Here is a 21290-nt window from a genome sequence, read left to right on the forward strand (position 1 = left end):
TTTTTTCTTTGTCATTAACTTTTGCCAGCTTTACTAGTATACGTCCTGGAGAAGGTCTTTTAACATTGATATAATCAGGAGTTCTGATACCTTCTTTGACTTGTATTTCCAGCTCCTTCCCCAGGTTTGGGAAGTTCTCAGCTATTATTTCTTTGAACTCTGGGAACTGTTCCTTCTAATCCTTCAGGTGCTTTGTTCCTTGGCCTCTTAGGTAGTCTCCTCAAACACGAGATTGTCAGTATTCACCTATGCAGATCACTGTAGGGACTTCACTGCCTACTATCCAGTGTCTTCAGGCCTGCTGGTTCATACTGTTTGTCTGGTACTAAAATTATTTCAGACATGAAGGTCCCTCTTACTCCAACTTGGCAGGTAGTTACCTCTAGTTTTTAAAAACTAGTGGGTTTGGTTGCTTTGTTTACGAAACTGTGTCATTTATGTGTCCCTTTCCCCTCACACCTGCCATTTCCTCTGTATTTACACAGTTTTAGTATCATGCACGCTAACAAAATGCTAATTGCAACTAGGAGGATGACTCGGGATCAAGGGAAGGTGACCTGGGGAGAAGGACAAAAAGAAGCTCACCAAACTTAGTACTTGAAGCCAAAACTCAAAACTGATTTACCCCAAAGCGGGTCATGTAGGCAAGCCCACATAGTGTCACATGAACTCGTTTCTGCCACGAGTCATTAACATTTAATTTGAGTAAATGTTGTTCTGAAAAACAAAACACCAATACACTACACAATAAACAAACAAGAAAAGGAAAATACAACATTGAAAATAACAAAGCACTAATACAGTACACAATAAACAAACAAGAAAAGGAAAATACAACATTGAAAATAACGTTTTGATGTAATACCTTCTGTTGCCATGCCCCAACTTTCCATCTTCTGCCTCACCCCAAGAGTAAACTTCACCTTCTGAAGAGAGGGCAAGACAGTGTTTTCCTCCTGAGTTCACAGCTACTTTCTTAATAAACACATGCTGAATGGATTCAAGTAATGTTGGGGTAGATACAGACTCTGTCCCTCCAATTCCTAGTCTGCCGCCTGCACCATACCCGGTGGCATACAGCTAAGACAAAAAAAGTAATATAAGCATCAGATTTTTATCTAAAATTCCTAAATTTTAGTAAATAATAAACTCAATCAATGCTCTAGACATTTTTACCACAGAGAAATGAAATTTGACAATCACATAAATGTTTAAGACTTCGTGTTTTATCAGAGCTCTAAAAATGAAAGAAAAAGTTATGATTATTAGAAATCTCAAATTCACAAAATGTATTTTGAAAATAAGGTCTTTTTCCTGGAAGCATTTCTATTTTTGTCTAGAATATCAACTACAATTATTATCAAGAAAAATAAAAAAGATTTAATTATCTACTATATGTAAAATCCTGATAATAAGTCCCACAGAAAAATTATTAACATATTTAATATTTCAGTAAGGCAGCATATAAATTACCCAGAATACACTATTTTTCTTTCACTCTAAGCAGGTAATTGTTTTGAGACACCAAACATCTTTACCATCAATAAAAAAAAAAATCAGACTGCCATTTCAAAATGCATGTCAAACATCCCTCCTATACAATTAAATGCTGTTTTAAATGTGTTGCTGCACTGACACAACAGTAAGGCAACCTCAAGGACTAAAACAAGAAGTGAAACCAAGAACTCAGGTGGATAAATGAGCCCCAAAGCCAGCTTCCCTGGGAAGGTTTTGAGGATCCGGAGTACACAGGGTATGGCAGGTAAGATGCCAAGCCTAAAGGGAGAGTCTCTGTAGAAAGGTGAGGTTCCAAAGGGCTATACCCTCATTCAGACTGAGAATGAGAACTAAGAAGACAACAGTGAGGAAAGCTGTCTTTCTCAATCTTAGCACTGAATAAGAAGGGGGCGAAATTTCTCCTGAGAACTCATAATCACAAAAGTAGATTGTTAAAAGTTATTCTGTCTGAACTTATGCTACCTATTGTCTAAATTCCTTAGGTAGAGGATTTAGCTTACATTGTATTAGGTTGGTAGTAACCCAGGGTTGTACATTCTCTCTGATGAATGATTTCAAACTAGGACTCAAAGGGTTTCTATACAAAATTTTCCAAGGAAAAATCACTCATAGTTTGAAAAATTCACATCATACAAAAGGAAAGAAGGTACCACAAGTCAGAGTCAGCAGAACAACATCCAATATTATGTTTAAAGAAGTAACACCTTAACAGTATTCCCAAAGAATAAGAGACTGTAAAACAACCCAAAGCAGAACTTCCAGAAATTAAAAAGGTAATAATTGAAATTAGAAACCCAGATGTATTCAAAAGCAGATTATAAACAGGTGAAGAGAGATTAGAAAACTGGAAGATGGATCTGAAGAAAATATCCAGTATATGGCACAGAAACACACAGAGAAGAGGAAATAGGAAAGGAGGGTTAGAGATATGAAGGACAGACCTCAATTGAACATCCATCAGAACTCAGAGTTTCAGGTAGAGAGCATATTTGAAAAAAATAATCTCTGAGAATTTACCAGTTGTCAAAAGACCACTTCTTAGAGCTAGGAAGCCCACCCCTCAGCCCTCATTACCTAGCAAAAACAAAACAAAACAAAACAGGTCAGGAAAAATAAAAAGAAATTGACATCTAAATATATCATAGTGAAACTGTAAATCACTAAAGAAAGATCTTAAAAGCAGCCACAGAGAAAAGATTTATTACCTTCACTTGGGTAAAAACTAATCTGACTGCTGACATCTCATTAGCAACAATGAAGGCCAAAAAAAACAGAAGAATAAAATTTTTAAGAGGCTAACTGAAAATAATGGTCAACTGAAACTTTTATACTCTAGAACAGGGGCTGGCAAATTATGGCCCATGGGCCAAATCAAGCCCATTTTGTAAATAAAGTTTTATTGGAATACAGCCACACACATTCATTTACATAGTGTCCACAGGGCTGCTTTCATAATTGTAACAGAGACCTTGTGACCCACATAGCCAAAAATACTATCATGCCCTTTACAGAAAATGTTTGCAACCCTTACTCTAGAAAAGGAACAAAATAAAGATATTTTCAAATAAACAAACAAAAACAATCAGAGGATTAACCAACAAAAGACCCTCACTACAAGAAACTGAAAATACATGTTTAAAGTAAAATAAACGGAATTGCAGATAGAAGGTCTGAGACGTAAGAAATAATGGTGAGTAAAGATGAGTGTAACATTTGGGTAAGTCCAGAAAAAACATGGATTATACAAAACAACAACAATAATAATGCCTATCATTAGGGACATAGGTTAGTGCCAAAACACAGCATAACAAAGAATCAGCATATGGGTTATTTGGGAGGTGGGCAGAAATACTAATGAACTTTAGATTTTAAATATGCATGTTAAAATAACCAGGAAACAACTAAAAGACACAGAATTCTCCAGAGAATAGAAAAAGAGGGATACACTTCAACCCTTTTTATGAAGCTAGCACCACTTGATACTCTTGGCTAGTGGCCTCTGACGTGGTTCTCATTGGTTCTTGCTCACAGGGATTCCCGCCCCTGTGTAATCTCCTCTCCTTGAACATGGGCTAGACCTAGTGACTCACTTCTAATGGACAGCATATGGCAACAAGGACGGACTGCCACTTCTGAATTAGGTCACACAAGACTGTGACTTCCATCTTACTATCACTCTCTCTCGCCCCTCCCTTGCTCTCTCTGACGAAAACAGCTGCCATGTTATGAGATAGCAAAGAACTGAGGGTGATCTCAGCCAACAGCTTATGAGAAACTGAATCCTCCTCAGGACAGCCTTGAGGCAACTGCAACCTGGTGAGAGATTCTGGGCTGGAAGACCCACCTCTAGAGTCCTGACCCAGAGAAACCGTGAGATAATACATGTGTATTGTTTTAAATTAACTGTTGTAAGTTAAACAGATAACTAATATAGTACCAAGACCAGACAAGGCGTGCATAAGACAGGAACGTTACGATGATTGCACTCATGATTCTGGACTAAAAACATCCGTGAGAACATTTTTTTTTTAATGAAGAAAGAGTGTTTGACAAAAATAAATATCCATACATGAATAGAAACAGAAAGAAACTTCCTTAATCTGATAAAAGGCATTTACCAAACCCCCACAGTCAAGTGCGTGAAATGTTCGATCACAGTGTTTTCTTCGCAGCCTAGATCAAGACAAGAACAGGCCCACTACCACCACTCCTGTTCAATATTATACTGCAACTCCCAGCCAGCATAAGGAGCTCCCTTTGTCTCAAGCAAAAGGAAAATAATAAAAGATAGGTGAACTGGAAAGGAAGGAACAAAATTCATTTAGAGATTATGGCTCTCCATAAAGACACAAACAATCTTGAGATACCATAAGAAAGAAAACTGTAGAATAAGGTCACTAGACATAAAGTCAATATATAAACATCCACTATTTCCAAACACCAGCAGCAATTCATTTTTTAAAAGCACTATAATAGCAAACAAAAAAGGAATGCATCTAATGAATTACTGATATGCAAACAATTAAAATACACTTTTGTATGCATGTTGTATTTCAAAATAAAAATTTTAAAACTAGAGAACACACTAAAGATCATAAATATTTTAGAACAATGACTGCTTCTAGCACATCTTAAGTACTATTAATCTTCAGATAATGTTTCAGTACAGAATCTTGACACACATTAGGAACCAGACAATGCACTCTAGTCACAGCTGTCATTCAGTTTTAATGTCCTTATGACACAGAAAATGCTCCTTTACCTTCCCATCAGCTGTCACTGCAAAGAGAGTCTGTTCCCCTCCAATTAACTGCACGGGTCTGAGAGTTGCAAGGGCTTCACAAGGAGTGGGAACTTTAACTTTTGCACCTTCGATGCCCCCAAGCTGCCCCCTATGATTGTGTCCCCATCCATAAATTGTTCCACTGCCGCCAGCAGAAAGAGTCCAGTCATCTGGTCGCCTACAACAAACATTAAACAAACAATGGACATGGGAAGAACTGCATGTGAAACACCTTGCTCTCTCATACAACATTATTTCTTGTTTCTGATATAATAACCTGTTCATCCACTGCACGAGTTGTTCATCTTGCTCTCTCTTAAAAATGTCGTGGCTCTCATGGAGAACATCCATGTTTTCGCTGTCTGCCATTAACTCACGAATTTTCTTAGCCACCTAGACAATATTTTTATGAGATTATAGATCAAACACTCATCTCTCAAGAACAAAACAAATACTATTAAGGTAAGAAGACAGGAAGAATCCCCATCTGAGAACATGAGGGAATGCCAACACCAATACTGTGATTTTATGGTTAAAAAAGCAAAACCAATATGATTATATCAAGTCTAAGATATTAAAAAAAGTCTAGGCTACACCATTATCATATTCAGTTTACTTTACTAAAAGTAAACTTTAAGTGAAATTCACAGTGTCAGCTCATTCACTTTCACCATTGCTTTTTCCTTTATGGTACTCCTTTCCAAGAGAAATGTTGCTGTGTCTCATAATATTGGCATCTTTTTATACTACAGCTGAATAAAGAAAACATTTTTGCATTCCAAAAGTGATTCCAAAATAATGTGCAGTACCTCATCAAGAAACAGACGGGGCAACGGTGTTCTTTTGTCCAGGGCCACAGCAACACGGGATGCCATGCAGTACCTTCGAAACCAAGCCCACTTGTGCGTCTCAGCACAGCAAGGGAGAGTGTCTAGTTCCAGGTCACAAGCAAGAGCTACCAGTACCTGCAGCCACCAAAAATTAACACAGGGACCCCCATAAATGCAGCTAATATTCCACTTCACCAGCACTGCATGGCAAAGATAGCCACCATCACAGGGTTTCCACGGGTCCTCATTCAGGAGCTCCTATTTCAGGCTGACCGCCACATGCCCAGCAAGTGTTTTACTATCACCAGTCATGTGAATTATTCCTACCCAGTTTCCAGTGAAGCACCTGACACACAGGACCTCAGATCCACAACACTTGCTGCCTAAGTGATTGCACCTCAAAGCATGCTAATACTTAAAGTATAAGGGCTTAGATCACACAGTCATTTCTGGAAATTTTTCGTATTCAACTTCAGCAATACCTACACCTGTCCTCAAAGGGGCCTGTAACTTGATACACTGCATAGAGCTCTCTGTGGCTCCCCCATCAATTTAAAACAAGCCAAGTATTTACCTTAAAGAAGGGACTGTGGAGCAGCTGTTTCCCACCTCTCACAATAGGATCTTCATATTCAAATTGCCTTTGCAAAGCTTCTGGGAGCCCTTTCACCAAAGCAGCAAGAGCACTGCCTGTAAAACTCTAAGAAAACAACAAAATTATATCCTATTCCAGGAATCTAAAAGGCAAGAGTTGAGTGTTTTGCTTCTATGAGTCAAATGTTTTATATTGGTATTATTCTCCCCAAAAAAAGTGTATTAATATTTTCAAATAGGAAAAAACCTAAAAGGACGTGATGAATACTAAAATGAGAGAAGCTTGAAAACTCACCTCAGAATGTTTGGTCTCAATTTCAGTACAGCAACTCCCAGGGAACCAGTTCCTTTCTGGCCTACAAACCCCCGTACCCTAAAATGGTTAGGACTAAGCATTCTTTTAACAGTAACCACCTCATCCAGCAAAATGAAGAGGATATGGTGAGTCAGACCCACTGTAAAGTCCAAAAGACACAATTCTATGCTCACAGCCATCGACACACATCTCTGTTTTTAAAATCAAAGTCCAACCTGCACTCAGTATATTTAGCAACATAAGGAAGTCTGATGTGACAAAGACCACTCATTCTTACATGGACTTTCCCAACTCTTCTCAGCAATTTAGAAGTTAAATTATTAAAGCAACATTTTATTCCAAAAGAGTCAAACACCTAGAAAGCATAACACAATATTCCATACCAAAGCCCTTGTTTCCCCGTCATTATCTCCAAGGAGCCTGTTTATGTTAATTGATTGCCCAAATTCAGTTGTAAGCAGCTTCCTCAGTCTCTGAAGGGCCCACATTCTGTGACTGGCAGCTGAAATGAGTAGACAGAAATTATCAGAAGCTTGAACATTTTTCCCATTAAGTATGACAGACATGACAATAAAGGTGTCATTTACCTAAGGCACTCAGCTGTGCGCAAGCTGCCAGTGATGCCGCGAGGCGAGGGACAATGCTTCTGTTCGAGGCAAGATTGAGCCGGAAGTCTAACAGACATGTCACCAAGTCCATGGATGGACAGGAGAGGACGCAGCGATCGGAAAGGAGGTCTTTAGGGCCTAAGGAAGGAACGCTATAAATGTTCCCATATTGGACAGGGCGAGCGCTACCCCATAAGCAGACTTGCATAAAACCGACAAACAAGGTGTGGGCTTTGTCCACCTGGATGCCAGGTTAGAGGGGTGCTGTGGTACCACCACTGTCTATGTCACATAACTAAGCTCCATACAGTGACATTTTATCTGCAAATCAAAGGGCTTAAGAATTGCAACCAGCAACAGCTCGTTCCCATTGGGTGGGGATGGAGTGCTAACACCCCAACAACTGGACGGCTGTGGCAGACCTTTGCAGTTCTGATCTTTGCCATGGTGGGACCTTGGACAGTGCTGGCTCCCAACCCCACAGGAGAAGGCAGACCACAAAGTACCAAATGCAAACAGTTTGTGTGTCCACCTTGCTTGGGTCATCAAGACTTTGTTGCCATAGGCCTCCCCCTTACCTGCAGCTGGCATGATGGGATAAACCGTGAAGCGCCAGCCCCACCCATTCACAGAACCGTCACTGATGAACTTCCACTTCAACTCATCCCCTGGGATGCGCAGCTCGCTAGACCAGTCAGACCACTCTCGGCCTGGTAGAGAAAGGCACACCCTGGTGTTAGCTTCACTCCATCATTCCATCAACAGTAACATCTTCAGATACAAAGCAAAATCATGCACACCATGTCTAAAGAACAGCTGGCTCCTCTAACCCAAGTCCTCCCAAATTTGAGTTCATACCACTCTTGGTGAACCACATTTTAATACATACGACCCTTCAACACACACTGCACCGGTACTGGGAAAACTGAGGGCAGGCGGGCACCACCCTGATGGAAACATTCACGCAACTACAATGCAGTGTGAGAGGCCTGCAGAGTGGCCAGTGCCCAGATCAGGGTTCCAGGCAGGTTTCCTGGGGAATGTCTGAGATGATGGCAGTTACCCAGGTAACAGGAGGAAGAGCCCCAGCTTTCTCCAGAGGGTGCAAGTGTGCAAATGCCTGAGCAAACAGGGCATCCCTGGGACACAGGGGCAGCTCAGCATGGAAGTACCACCCTGAGGGAGAGTGGAACAGCCCAGACAGAGCCCAGGGCCTGGGGCAGCATGGAGGGGAGCCCACAAGACATCTCTGTGATATGCTACCCCAACCAGGTTACTCCTTAGAAGGGCCATCTCCTGCTGGAAGCAGAGAATCCAGGCACTTCTGACAACACTCCTGAAAACTATACTGGCATTCCTCAAACTGCCAGAAAAAAATCTGTGCTCATCCGTAACCAGACTACTTCATTCAAAGCTTTATACCAGGGTTTAAATAAGTAACATCCTGTGAGTAAAGTTCTGTTGAGACACAGCCAGGTCCATTATTTACATTCAGTCTGTCGCTGCTTTCACTACAAAGGCAGAGGGGAGTAGTTATGCCAGGAAAAGTGTGCCAATCCTTGCACGAGATGGAGGATAAAGAAGTCTGAAAAGATACGTGCATGCACACTTATACACCCCTACACTAATGATTCTAAAAAGCTCAGTGAAAGAACATTTAACAAGCCCCCTAGACGGAGTGATTTGCTCAGTGTCGTGGAGCACATCAGCAGATCAGAGACAAGCCTGGAGGTGATGTCTCCTGTCTACTCCAATGCTATATCCACCACACGTACAGAACACTCTGTGCAGAGCCCAGTCCTCACTGGTAATCGATTAAAAAATGAAACCCTTTAAGAAGCTTTATAGCATGTCAACCTCTACCTCTCACGAGCCTGGCACTCTGACACATCTCACAGGACGATCTCTCACTGTTTGGGTGAGGCTAGGCCTTCTGGACAGCCTGTGTCCCCAACAAGGATCTGCTCTCCTGCCAGTCCCCCAGAAGTCCCAACCAGTGGTGAGGCGCACACACTATTCAAACAATTATCTCATTGAAAGTACTCTGAAGAAGCAGACAAAACCTACTGTATTTTGCAGCAAAATAGCTTATTGTCCCTTCCTTAAATCTCACATAAGAAAGAAGCAGCAGCAGTATTCTGTTTAGTAATGTTAACGCTTCCATCTTATGAAGGTGAGCAGACCATGCCCTGCTCAACCTCCCTTCACACCTGACCGCACGGAGACGATTCTGTTGACACCATCCATGACTGTGAGAGGATCGTGGCGCCTCTCTGTGGAGCACTGCCGATCAAACTCCACCCTGAGTCCTTCTGCACCTGGAGGACAAGTGAGCACAAAACATAGAGTGAACACTTCCACCTGACATACCATAGACAAGGCCAAAAGCCACAATAGACTATGTAGAAAGAGTGAGACTAAAATGATGTTTAACAGCTAATGAAAGCAGAAAGTCAGGAAGAACTGACCTCAAAACCAAGAACCTAAGACTGACCACCACCCTCCCTGCATGCTGCATCCCTTAGAAGACTTTGACTGCAATGGAAAGGGCAAAAGACACTTTCACTTGGCCAGTTCATTTGGTGCTCTCACTTCTAGGCAAATTTTCATGCTGCAACCCCAATCCTCGGACCAAGTTTTATTATCCTGCCCCTTACATTTAAAATGCCATATAAAATCTTTTAAATGCCATATAAAACCATTACATCTAGAGTCTTCTGTGGGTCAAACTGGCTTACAAAAGAATTAATGAAGGACAAGACAGGGGTTATGCTGGAGGAAAGAGGTTAGCAAATCCTCTCCCTCCAAAACAACTATGAAACTACACAAAATTCTTAAAAACGATGATTCCAGGGCTCTGCAAATCCATTAAAGGCAAACAAAAAATTGAGAAGTATCTACTCATGAAAAAGTTGCTGGACCTAGGTAGACAGTGAGAGCCTATGGCGTTCTTGCCTGGGCTGCTCTTATCTGAGCTGGAGTACATTTTCACCAGGAGAAGACTCTGCCTCCAGGGGAAGATGACTAGTGTAGAGCAGGGGAGATAAAACATGTGCCAGGACAATGCCAGTAAAAGGTCCAAAGGGTAAGCCTGCAGCTCTACTGGCCCAAAAACGTGGTGTGACTGGGTGAGTGTCAGACCTGAGAACTAGCCAGAAATTTAACAGGGAGATCTAGAAGTCAGAGAGCACAAAAGGGCTAAATGTGGGCATCACGGAGCCCTAGATGAGTCAGGGCACACACACACACACACAAGAAAACTGCCAAGACACTGAATTCTACACCCTCCTCACCCCCACCCACATGTAGATCCATCAGCAGAAGGGGAGACCAAAGGGCCTGAGCACTAAACCAAGCAGATATGAAGCAAACTCTAGAAGTCAGGCTAGAAAACAAAAATGAGAATAGAAAAGTGAAGTTGCACACCAGTGGCTACGTGCTGTGGGGGAAATGGATTTCAGAGAGCAATTCCAGGCATGCTACAAAAGAAACACACAAAATAACCCAAGAAATTGAGCAACAATTACAAATCTTAAACAAACAAAAAAAGAATCCAGATGATACAATATATTATCTAAAATGTCCAGTTTTCAATAAAAAATTATGAGACATGCAAAAACACTGTAAAGTATGAACTATACTCAAGAAGAAAATCAGTCAATAGGAACTCTGATGGGCCAGATGCAAGATTTAGCATAAAACAACTTCAAGCCAACAGTAATAAATATGTTCAAAGAATTCAGGAAAACCAAAGAAAAGATGGTAAAGGAATATAAGATTACAATGAATTGACAAATAAAGAATCTCAAGAAAGAGAAACTATGAAAAAGTACTAAAAGGAAATTTTTGAGTTGACCAAATGACCAAAATAAAAAATTCACTAGATGGGGAAAACAGCAGATTTTAAGTGGCAGGAAAAAAGAATCAGTCAACTTGAAGAATGTATAATTTATATTACTCTATCTAAAGAACAAGAGAAAAAAGATTAAAGAAAAATGAGCAAAGTCTCAAACACCTGGGGGACAACATCAAACATACAAACATATGCATAATGGGAATTTCCCCGCAAGAAAGAGGGGAGAGGAAAAAGGGGGCAGAAAAAGTACTTAAACAAATATGGCCCCAAACCTCTCCAATTTGATGAAAAACATTAATCTACAATTCTCAAAATTAATAAACCTCATGTAGGATAAACACAGAAATCCACAGGCAGACACATTATACCAAAAGTGTTGAAAACCAAAGACAGAGAAAATCACGAAAGCAGCAAGAGAGAAAAAGACACATACATATAGAGGTACAAAATATAATTAATTTTTACTTCTCCTGAGAAACAATGGAAGCCAAAAACCAGTGGGATAACATATTTGAAGCGATCAGGAAAAAAAAATTCTAACAACTAAGAAAACAATCCCTCAAAAATGAAGACAAAATAAAAACTTTCCCAAATATGCACATACTGAGGTAGAATTCACTGCCAGTAGAAATGTTTTAGAAAAATCAATTAAAGTATTTCAGGCTGAAATAAAATGCGAACAGATAGTAACTTGAATTCACAGGAAGAAATAAAGAGTACAGGAAATGGGTAATGTGTGGGTCAAGAGATAGGATAAGTTTTTTTTTTCTTTCCTTTTCTTAATATTTTTAAAAGACAAAAGGTTATATAAAGCAGAGATTAAGAAACTATAGTCCATGGGCCAGATTTGTTCCATCCCTTGATTTTGCATAGTCTGTGAGCTAAAGAATGGTTTGTATATTTTTAAATGGTCGGAAAAAAATTCAAAACGATATTTTGTGACATGAAGTTTGCCAATCCCTGGCACAATGCAATGATTATTATATCATATCCATATATTTGTAACAGATAGGGTTAAAAAACTACGTTGCACAGATTTGTAACATATATAGACGCAATACGTATGACAAATAATAGGAAAAATGAGTGAAGAGGAAATAGAACTATACAGTAGAAAAGTTGATACATTTTACCAGAATTAAGGTATTACCATGAAGTAGACTGTGATACATTAAAATGCATATTCTAATCCTTAGTGCAAACACTAAAAAAAGTGGCTGATATTCAACCAAAGAATTAAAATAGTACTATAAAAAATTTTTGTTTAACACAAAGAAAGCACTAAAGGAGGACCAAAAAAAGACATGAGGCATAGAGAAAACATAGCAAAATGGCAAATGTAAATCCAACAATATCCACAATTACATTAGATACAAATGGCCTAAGTATCTCAATCAAAAGGCAGGTTGGATAACAAAAAGCAAGATCCAACTAAAAGGTGCATAACCAGAGACAAACTTATAATTCAAAGACAAAAAAGGTTCAAAGTAAAAGGATGGCAAAGATCTAGCATGCAAATAACCATAAAAGACCTGGAGTGGCTAAACTAACTATTACACAAAATGGACTTTAAGACAAAATTAGGTATGCACACTTAACAACAAAGCCCCAAAACACATGAAGAAAAAAACGGATGAAAATGACAGAAGTAGACAAATCCACAATTATAGCTGGAGATTTCAATACCCAACTTTCAACAACTGACAGAACAAGTAAATAGAATATCAGTAAGGATACATAATATTTCAACAAGACTATCAACCGTCTTGACCTCACAGACATTTATAGAACACTCCCCCAACAAAGGAAGACTGTACATTCTTATTAAGCAGACAAACCATTCTCTAGCATAGACCACACGCTATAAAAAAAAAAGTCTCAAAGAATCTAATGATTCAATATATACCCTCTAACTACAATGGAATCAAATCAGAAATCAATAATAGAAAGAAATTTGGGCAGTCCCAAAATACTGATACACTTTTAATAATCTGTGGTTCAAACAAGAGATCTCAGAAAGGAAACTAGACATATTTTTGGTTGAACAAAAATGAAAACACAGCATTAAGAAACTAGAAAAAAGCAAATTGTACCTAAAGCAGCAGAAAGAAGAAACTGATAAAGATCACAGTGAAAATTAATAAAAGAAAAAACAGAAAAACAACTGAGGAAAAAAAACAATCAATGAAACCAGTTGGTTCTTTGCAAAGATCAACCGAATTGATAAACTTTTAACATGACTGACCGGGGGGAAAAACAGAAGACACAAATTAGCAGAACCAGGAAAGAAAGAAGGGACATCACTATCACGGTATAATAAGAAATATATTTGGTCTTTGTCCCCCATGCCTGGCAGAGAGCTCCTAAAACTCTAGAAATTTCCTGATAGGAGTGTCTTTTGTGGTTCCTAAGTAGCCCTTTTGAGCCCACCTGAGTTTATGCTAATGAGGTGACTTAGAGGGAGGCCCCTAGATGGTCTCAGGATGGGGCTGGTAATCAGAAAGACCAAATAATTAGAGGGTTGGAGCTTTCAACTCCACCAACCAACCTCTTGGCATGGTAGGGGAGTTGTAGATTAAGCTCCATGAAAACTCTTGAACAGCGAGAACTGATGAGCTTCCACATGTAGGAGGGTGGAGCGCTCCGGTTCCAGAGGGACAGAAGCTCCTGCACTCAGGACCCTACCAGAAACTCACCCTATGTCCCTTTTCATCTGACTGCTCATCTGTACCCTTTATACTAAACTGGTAAACATAAGTAAATGTTTCTCTGAGTTCCACAAGCCATTCTAGCAAATTAAGCAAACCCAAGGAGGGGTTTTAAATCATGGAAACCTCTGATTTATAGCAAGTTGGTCAGAAGCACAGGTAATAATCTGGATATGTGATTGGTGTTTTAATTGGGGGCAGTGTTGTGAAACTGGGCCCCTTAACCTGTGGGATCTGATGCTATCTCCAGATAGATCTTAGGATTGAGTTAATCTGTAGGACACCCAGCTGGTGTCACAGAATTGCTTGATGTATGGAGAAACCCACACATCTGGTGTTATAGTAGAATACTGGAGTGAAGAAGATACACAGGAGTGTGTTTTTTTCATTAGAACCACCAATCCTACAGAAATCTAAAGGATCTTGAGGGATACTATGAACAACTTTATGCCAACGTATCAGACAACTTACATGAACAAATTCCAAAAAGACACTTACCAAAACTGACTCAAAAAGAAACAGAACATATGACGAGACCTATCTTCCCACAAAGAAAAGCTCAGGCCCAGACAGTTTCACGGGTGAATTCTACCAACTATTTAAAGAAGAATAAGACCAATCCTAGACAAACTCTTTCAGAGAACAGGGGAAGAGGGAACACTTTGCAACTCAATCTATAAGGCCAGTATTATCCTGATGCCAAAACCAGATAAAAGTATCACAAGAAAGGAAAGCCACATAAATAAATAAAAAATTTTAACAATTAAAAATAAAAAGAAAGGAAAGCTACAAACTAATACCATTCATGAAAACAGATGCAAAAATTCCTTAACAAAATATTAGCAACATATAATAAAGATTATATATTGTGGACAATTGTGGCTTGTCCAGGAATGCAGTTAGTTTAATATCCAAATATTGACTTATGCAATATGCCATATTAATAGAGCAAAGGACAACATAGTATGTCAATAGACACAGAACAAGCATTTAACAAAATCCAACACCCATTCATGATAAAATCTCCCCCACAAACTAGGAATAGAAAGACACTTCTTCAATCTGATAAGGCCATCTATGAAAAACCTATAGTTAACATATTTAATGCTGAGAGACTGAATGTATTCACCCTGTTGGAACAAGGCAAAGATTTCCACTCTCACCCCTCATATGCAACATTGGTTCTAGCCAGTCACTGCTCTAGCGTGAGACAGAAACAGATGGTGTCTGCTAAATGTCACAGGGTATAACTGCTATGTAAAATGAAGTGTGTCAAATGAGGTTGGGGAAAGACTCTTTTTGTGCATGGTGGTTAGGAAAGGATTTTCTGAGCAGGGGAGACAAGATCAGAGATCTATAACTAATTACCTAGGGGAAGAAGATTTCAGACCGATGGCAAGTACGAAGTGAGACAAACGGCCTGAATCTGGATATATTTAAGGACTAGCAAAGAAGACAACATGGAGGCGCCAGGAGAGAGAGACAGGGGAGAGAGGAAGAAATGACGTTGGAGAGGTAACTGGGGATCATATGAAGTCAAGCAGGCCGTGATAAGGTGTTTAGGTCCTATTTTAAAGTTTCAGGGATGTACTGATAGGTTTTAAACAGAGGATCACAGGACCAGTATGTTCTGACTGGTTTTAAGAGAATCTCTGTGGATGTCATGTGGGGAGTTGATTCTGGGGGACACAGGAGGTTAGGAGTGGAAGTGGGAACATGGTCAGCAGACTACTGTATGACGCTAGTATAACAAACCAATGAGATCAGACGGTTGGGCCCAGGATGGTCTGGAGTTGGTGAGAAATGGTGAATTTGTAATATATTTTAAAAGGAGAAATGATAGGATTTGCTGGCGGACTGGATATGAAGTTAAGAGAGAAACAGAAAAGAGGAAGAAAGTCAACAGATTTTTGTCTGAAGACAATTGCTCAGTGGAAATACCTTCTGTTTTTTAAATTCGTATCATGAAAAAATAATAGCTTTAAGTTAAAAAAGCTTTTCTGAACCCCATCTCATTCTAAAAGTTTAAGAAAACTAGTTTCACATGAAAATGAGCAAGATAAAGGGGCTGGCCCCATGGCCGAGTGGTTTGGTTCGCGCGCTCTGCTGCAGGCGGCCCAGTGTTTCGTTGGTTCGGGTCATGGGCGCGGACATGGCACTACTCATCAGGCCATGCTGGGGCGGCGTTCCACGTGCCCACAGCTAGAAGGACCCACAACGAAGAATATACAACTATGTGCTGGGGGGCTTTGGGGAGAATAAGGAAAAAAAATAAAATCTTCAAAAAAAAAAAATTAAAAAAAAATGAGCAAGATAAAATTATCAAGGTCAAATCCAATACAAACTTATTGTTAGAAAAGAGAGTAAGTAACAGAATAACATCCCTACAGACTGTGAAAGCAGGCCAGAAACAGATGCCCACAAAAAAGATCAAAATTGTAATCTATTATTTCAAAACAAGTTAAAAGAAATTAGGAAAATGACCTAAGATAATGATAAAACACAGGAAAAATTACCAAAAAAATTCAGAAATGAAGACTAAACTAGAAAGAGCATAGGAGCAAATAAATACAACAGAAAATGCTTTAGGACAAATAGAAGGAGAAAGGAAGGCAAAGAATCTGAGAGAGGAAGTAGCCTACAGTGACTTTAAAAGGCATCCAAAGTAGGATGATGACCACGTGTCTGTGAAAGAAAACTAAAGCAAGGATGCCAACAAACACTAGAAACTGTCATGAAGGTAAACTGTCCTGAAAGAAAAGACTTGAAACTATGTTTTAAAGGAACACATTTCTTTATCTTAGGATATTGCCCATAACGACCAATGTAAAAACATACTCCAGTAAAATTACTGAAAAAAAGCACAACTTATAAGGGGAAAAAATAGATTATCATTATTACACTTTCACAGGGGAAGAATATGTGATCCAAGGATTTCTATCCAGAAAAGCTAAATTTCAAGTCTGGGCACAAACTTATGGACAAGCCCATCTCAGGGCTCCTGTCCTCTGAGCCCTGCTGAGAAGCTGACTGGAGAGAAAGCTTCAGACAATCACCATGAGGAAAGACAGACAAAGGACCAGAAGTGAGCATTAAATTGAGTAAAACTAAGACTAACTGAAGATTAAAAGGAAGGAAGAATAGTTACTAATAGTTATCACATTCTGGTAGATACAGTACAATAATTTAAATAAAGTTGGGAGAAGGAAGAGCTCAAAAGCAAAAAAAATTTTTTAACTATTTTTAGTAACTATATTCACATTTGGTGGCATTAGAATTGTGACCTGAGTTGTTGCATATGTAATATGAGATAAAGCAAATGAATAATTATGAGATATTCTAATGCTGTCATCCTTTGTCTTGGAACCAGGATTTTCGCTATGGAAGAAAAATGACGCATGTAACAGAAGAGGTTAAGTAGAAACCTTGTAATTCTGAATTTGAATCTAATGTATCAGTATGAACTCAAAATAAAGTCAGTCAGTCAGTCTGTCTGTCTGTCTGTCTACCCATTCATCCTATCTCTGTCCACTCAAAAGGTCTAGAAACAATGACAGCCCAGTGGCCTGAAATGCCATCTCCACTAAAAGACACCAGGGCAGATACCAGGTAGAGGGCAGAAACTACACGACAAGCCTAAAGCATCTTGTCATATCAGGTTGCATGGAAGCTATCAACGGACCATGAGAGTCATTCCAAGAGCCAAACTCAAGGGGTTCCCAATGGCCAGAAATGGGATAATTTGAACTTCAACAGGATAATAATCACAATGAATTAAAGCCCATCATATATGTTAAATCCATGAGTTCATAATGATACAAAAGAAAAAAAAATCTAACTAGTCACCTTCAACGAATGATAGGGAACCAATTCATCCTCTTGAAAATGTAAACAGAAGAAAAGAATCAAGCTTTTATCCCGTCTTTCTTATGCAAACAGTACACCTGGGTAACGAACTGAAGGATATGGGCAAATGACTATAAAAGAATTCTAGCTAATAAATAAGAAAGAAATGAAACAATTAGAATAGCACCATTTTGCAACCTCCAATGGATGAACAGGCTCAGGCACTGAGCATCAGTAGCTGCTGACCTCACAAAAAAAGAGACAAGCAGATACCAGGTGCTTCCAGATGCTGGATCACAACCACCAATGGTCTTGCCATCGGGACTGAACTAACTGGGCCTAGAATCAGGGCAAATCTGCAGAAAGACAGGCTGAGGAACAGGCTGCAGTGCAGCAGGAGTGTGCACATCCAGGCTGCAGGGAAGCCCGACAGGTCAAAGGCAAGGTTCCTCAACCGGTAAATTATTGAAAAGAAGGGAGAAGAAAATAAAGGAAGAAACTATAGGTTATATGAAACTTAAAAGATGGAAATTATTAATTAAAGCAGACTTAAGAAGAGGATATATACTTGGGTAATAGAAACTGTGCAGAAATGCAAGTCAGCGATGGCTCCAAGTCAGGACAGCGTCCCTTTGGGGGACACACACAGGGCTTCTGAAGACTGACAGAGGACTACTTCTAGAACTGAGTTTTAGTGACTAAGGCATCCACCTGATAATGACTAAGCTAAACACCTACTTTGCACAGTTTTCTGTATCATGGTTTAATTTTGCAAGGAAAAAAAGTTCTTTAGAAAAGGGGGGAAAAGCGATTCTAAAGCAATTCTGTAGCTTCTTTTCTACAAAACAATGACGGTTGTTTCTCCTGATGCAATTACAGAAATGAAGTTGTTCTACCGGCAGAGACCCCATCTCCTCCCCAGGGCCAGCCCTGAGTACCCGGTATCTTCACTGTGCCGCTGGAGGAGGTGTCATCCGTGTAGGGGTGGCTACTCTCCACCACCACGGGCTGAGAGGACAGGCGGCCACTCTGAGAGTCTGTGGCTACATCCTCCAATTCAGTGACACAGAGCTCCAGCAACATATCTGCCACCTGGGGAGGAAGCAGAGATACAAATCAGGAGGTCGTCACTACCCCTGCACATCCTGCTCCAGATCTTTCCGCAGGGACAGCATACAGAATAGAGGACTTGGCGGTTTGAGAAATCTAGTTCAAGTCAAGGCCCAGTTTCCTCATCTATAAAATAGGCACAGAGGTCACAGAGGTGCTGTGAAGCTTGGAGATGATCTACATACAAGTAAACAAGATGTGCCTGACACACATATAGGACACTCAACGTGTGCCAGCTGATGAAATGAAATGCCTGTCATCACACAGTTTCTTTTTACACCAAGACAATATTACTGCACTTCCTAGTGAGGAAAGTCTGTCTCAGGAACAAAAATACCACAGGAAGGAGCAGAAAAGTGGTAAAAGTGACCAAAATCCTAGAAGGCACTGTGGGTCAAGCAGGAAGGGGCAGGAATCGAGAAGAATGATCAAGCCCCACAGGCCAGACAGTGGCAGACTAGGTGAAACAAGGCTACACATATGAACACAGCGGGGGTCTTCTCGACCCAGGACATGAAGGGTCAGCCCCCACTATATGCTCTCAACAATCCATAATGCCCTTATTTCATTCTAAAATTTTAGTGATTTATGCCATTTAAATGGTCAACACTAGTGATTACAAACTCCTCGATCATTATTTTTAAAAACAAACGAGAATGTGTTATTATAGCAATAATATATTAATCTCCAATTTTTTTAATTTACAAAATAAAACTATTCTCTATTCTGTACTTATCAGGAATAAATGATTATTTTTTTCATATTTAGATAACAAATAGATTAGCTTAGTAAACAGCTTTATTGATGACAAACTAATATCACTGCCATCTAGGCATTATCACTATAAATTCAAATGTCCTTTTTTTTTGAGGAGGAGGAGGATTAGCCCTGAGCTAACATCCGCCACCAGGCCTCCTCTTTTTCCTGAGGAAGATTTGCTCTGAGCTAACATCTGCACCCATCTTCCTCTATTTTATATGTGGGTTTGCCACCACAGCACGGCTTGATAAGCAGTGCATAGGTCCATGCCTGGGATCCGAACTGGTGAACCCTGGGCTGCTAAAGCAGAGGATGTGAACCTAATCACTACGCCACTGGGCCGGCCCCTCAAATGTGTTTTTCTTAGGAGTATCAAATATTACGTCAGGGTAGGACAAAAGAGTAGCATCTTGCCACTGCCAGGACACTCTGAAGACAATCCTCTGTTTCTGTCTCTCCATGAACCTGGTATGCCTCAGAGACAGAGGTGTTGGTTATCGTCAAATTCCTGCACAGCCCACCAGAGTCTTCTGGGGTTCAGAACCTTCCTCTGCAAAGCCCATCAGTCCCCCAAGAAATGGTGATAGAGGGGTCACACACGGGGCTTTGCCCTCAGATCACTCAGGGTCCAAACCCGTTTCTCCCACCCACCAGCAACCTTAGTGTCTTTGAGGCAGAACAACCTCTCAGAGTCTCAGTTTCCTCATCACTGAAAAAAAGGGAACAGATACTCTCTGTCCTGAGAAAAGGCCCTGAGAACTGGGCCTGGCAGTTATGTGTGTGATAAATGCAGGGCATTATTACTTTAAACCCATGTTCTTGTTCACATTCTTTCCTCCCACAAATGCAGTAAACTTGTGAAAAAATTAGTATCTTGCTTGTGGTGATTCAGCCTGATTTAATCTCTCAGAATTATGCCAAGTAACCTGCCTAGAAAAACTGGAAAGTAGGAAACCTATAACTTTTTAGTTCTTTCTGAATATGATTAAGAAATAACAAGCTGCTAAAATATCTACCAAACCATTTACTATGTTTTCAGGACCACTTGACCATACTTAAGTACTTTATGGTTTTAGTGATGGTGATATGGGGCCCAGAGAGATAGAGATAACATATCTGCACAGAGTATATGACATCAGACTCCTTGGCATGACCAGCTCTGAAAAGGCAGAGCAAGGCTGCTGATAAATAAGAGTCCTTGAGGAATTCCAAGGACTTTAGGACTGATCAATCCTATTTCTAAGATACACTGATATAATATTGACTTTATACCCTAGATTAGCCACATGAGGCTATCGAGTTTAAAGCTAAGTAAAATGAGAACTTCAGTTTTGCAGGTGCACTAGCCATATTTCAAGGGCTCAACAGCCACATGTGGTTGGCAGCTACCATCCCAAATGGCTCCCACCAAGGCAGAATGTCCTATGGGACCCAGTGCTACCAAATATTAAAACCTATTTTAAAGCCATAATAGTAAACCATTATAATATCAGAGCTTAAAGAGTTAAATTAATGGGACAAAAAAGAGTTTGTAAATGGAGCCAAATACACCCAGGAATTTAGAATACCATAAGTTTTTTTCAAATCACTGGGAAAAGATAGATTATTCAATAAATGATGGGGAAACATGTTTGTCATCTAGGAAAAATAAAGTTGGATCCCTACTTTATCCCTTACATCAAGATAAATCCCAGATGGCTCAAAAAGGTAAATATAACAAATAAAATAATAAAAATGATTAGAAGAAACCTAGGAGAATTTCTTTAAACACTACCATGTTTTCAGCATAATACAAAGTCCAGAAGCCATAAATGAAAAAACCCAGCAGATCTGACTTCATAAAAATCAGAAATTTCTAAATG

The 21290-nt window shown here is 39.8% G+C and overlaps 1 protein-coding gene across 5 annotated transcripts in view; it reads right to left on the reverse strand.

Moving 5' to 3' along the window:
* The window catches only part of HERC2 (HECT and RLD domain containing E3 ubiquitin protein ligase 2), a 272108-nt gene that overhangs the window by 30371 nt on the left and 220447 nt on the right, over positions 1–21290 (reverse strand). For all 5 annotated transcript variants that reach the window (XM_070497080.1, XM_014829918.3, XM_070497069.1 and 2 more), the window contains exons 70-79: positions 18498–18651; positions 9360–9467; positions 7728–7859; positions 7129–7287; positions 6925–7043; positions 6206–6331; positions 5611–5766; positions 5079–5194; positions 4781–4979; positions 866–1080 (exon numbers count right to left, since the gene is read on the reverse strand). In XM_070497080.1, coding sequence (XP_070353181.1) covers positions 866–1080; positions 4781–4979; positions 5079–5194; positions 5611–5766; positions 6206–6331; positions 6925–7043; positions 7129–7287; positions 7728–7859; positions 9360–9467; positions 18498–18651 — 1484 coding nt within the window. The remainder of the gene's footprint in view (positions 1–865; positions 1081–4780; positions 4980–5078; positions 5195–5610; positions 5767–6205; positions 6332–6924; positions 7044–7128; positions 7288–7727; positions 7860–9359; positions 9468–18497; positions 18652–21290) is intronic.

This window comes from Equus asinus, chromosome 2, assembly GCF_041296235.1.
Source record: "Equus asinus isolate D_3611 breed Donkey chromosome 2, EquAss-T2T_v2, whole genome shotgun sequence".
Classification (NCBI taxonomy): domain Eukaryota; kingdom Metazoa; phylum Chordata; class Mammalia; order Perissodactyla; family Equidae; genus Equus; species Equus asinus.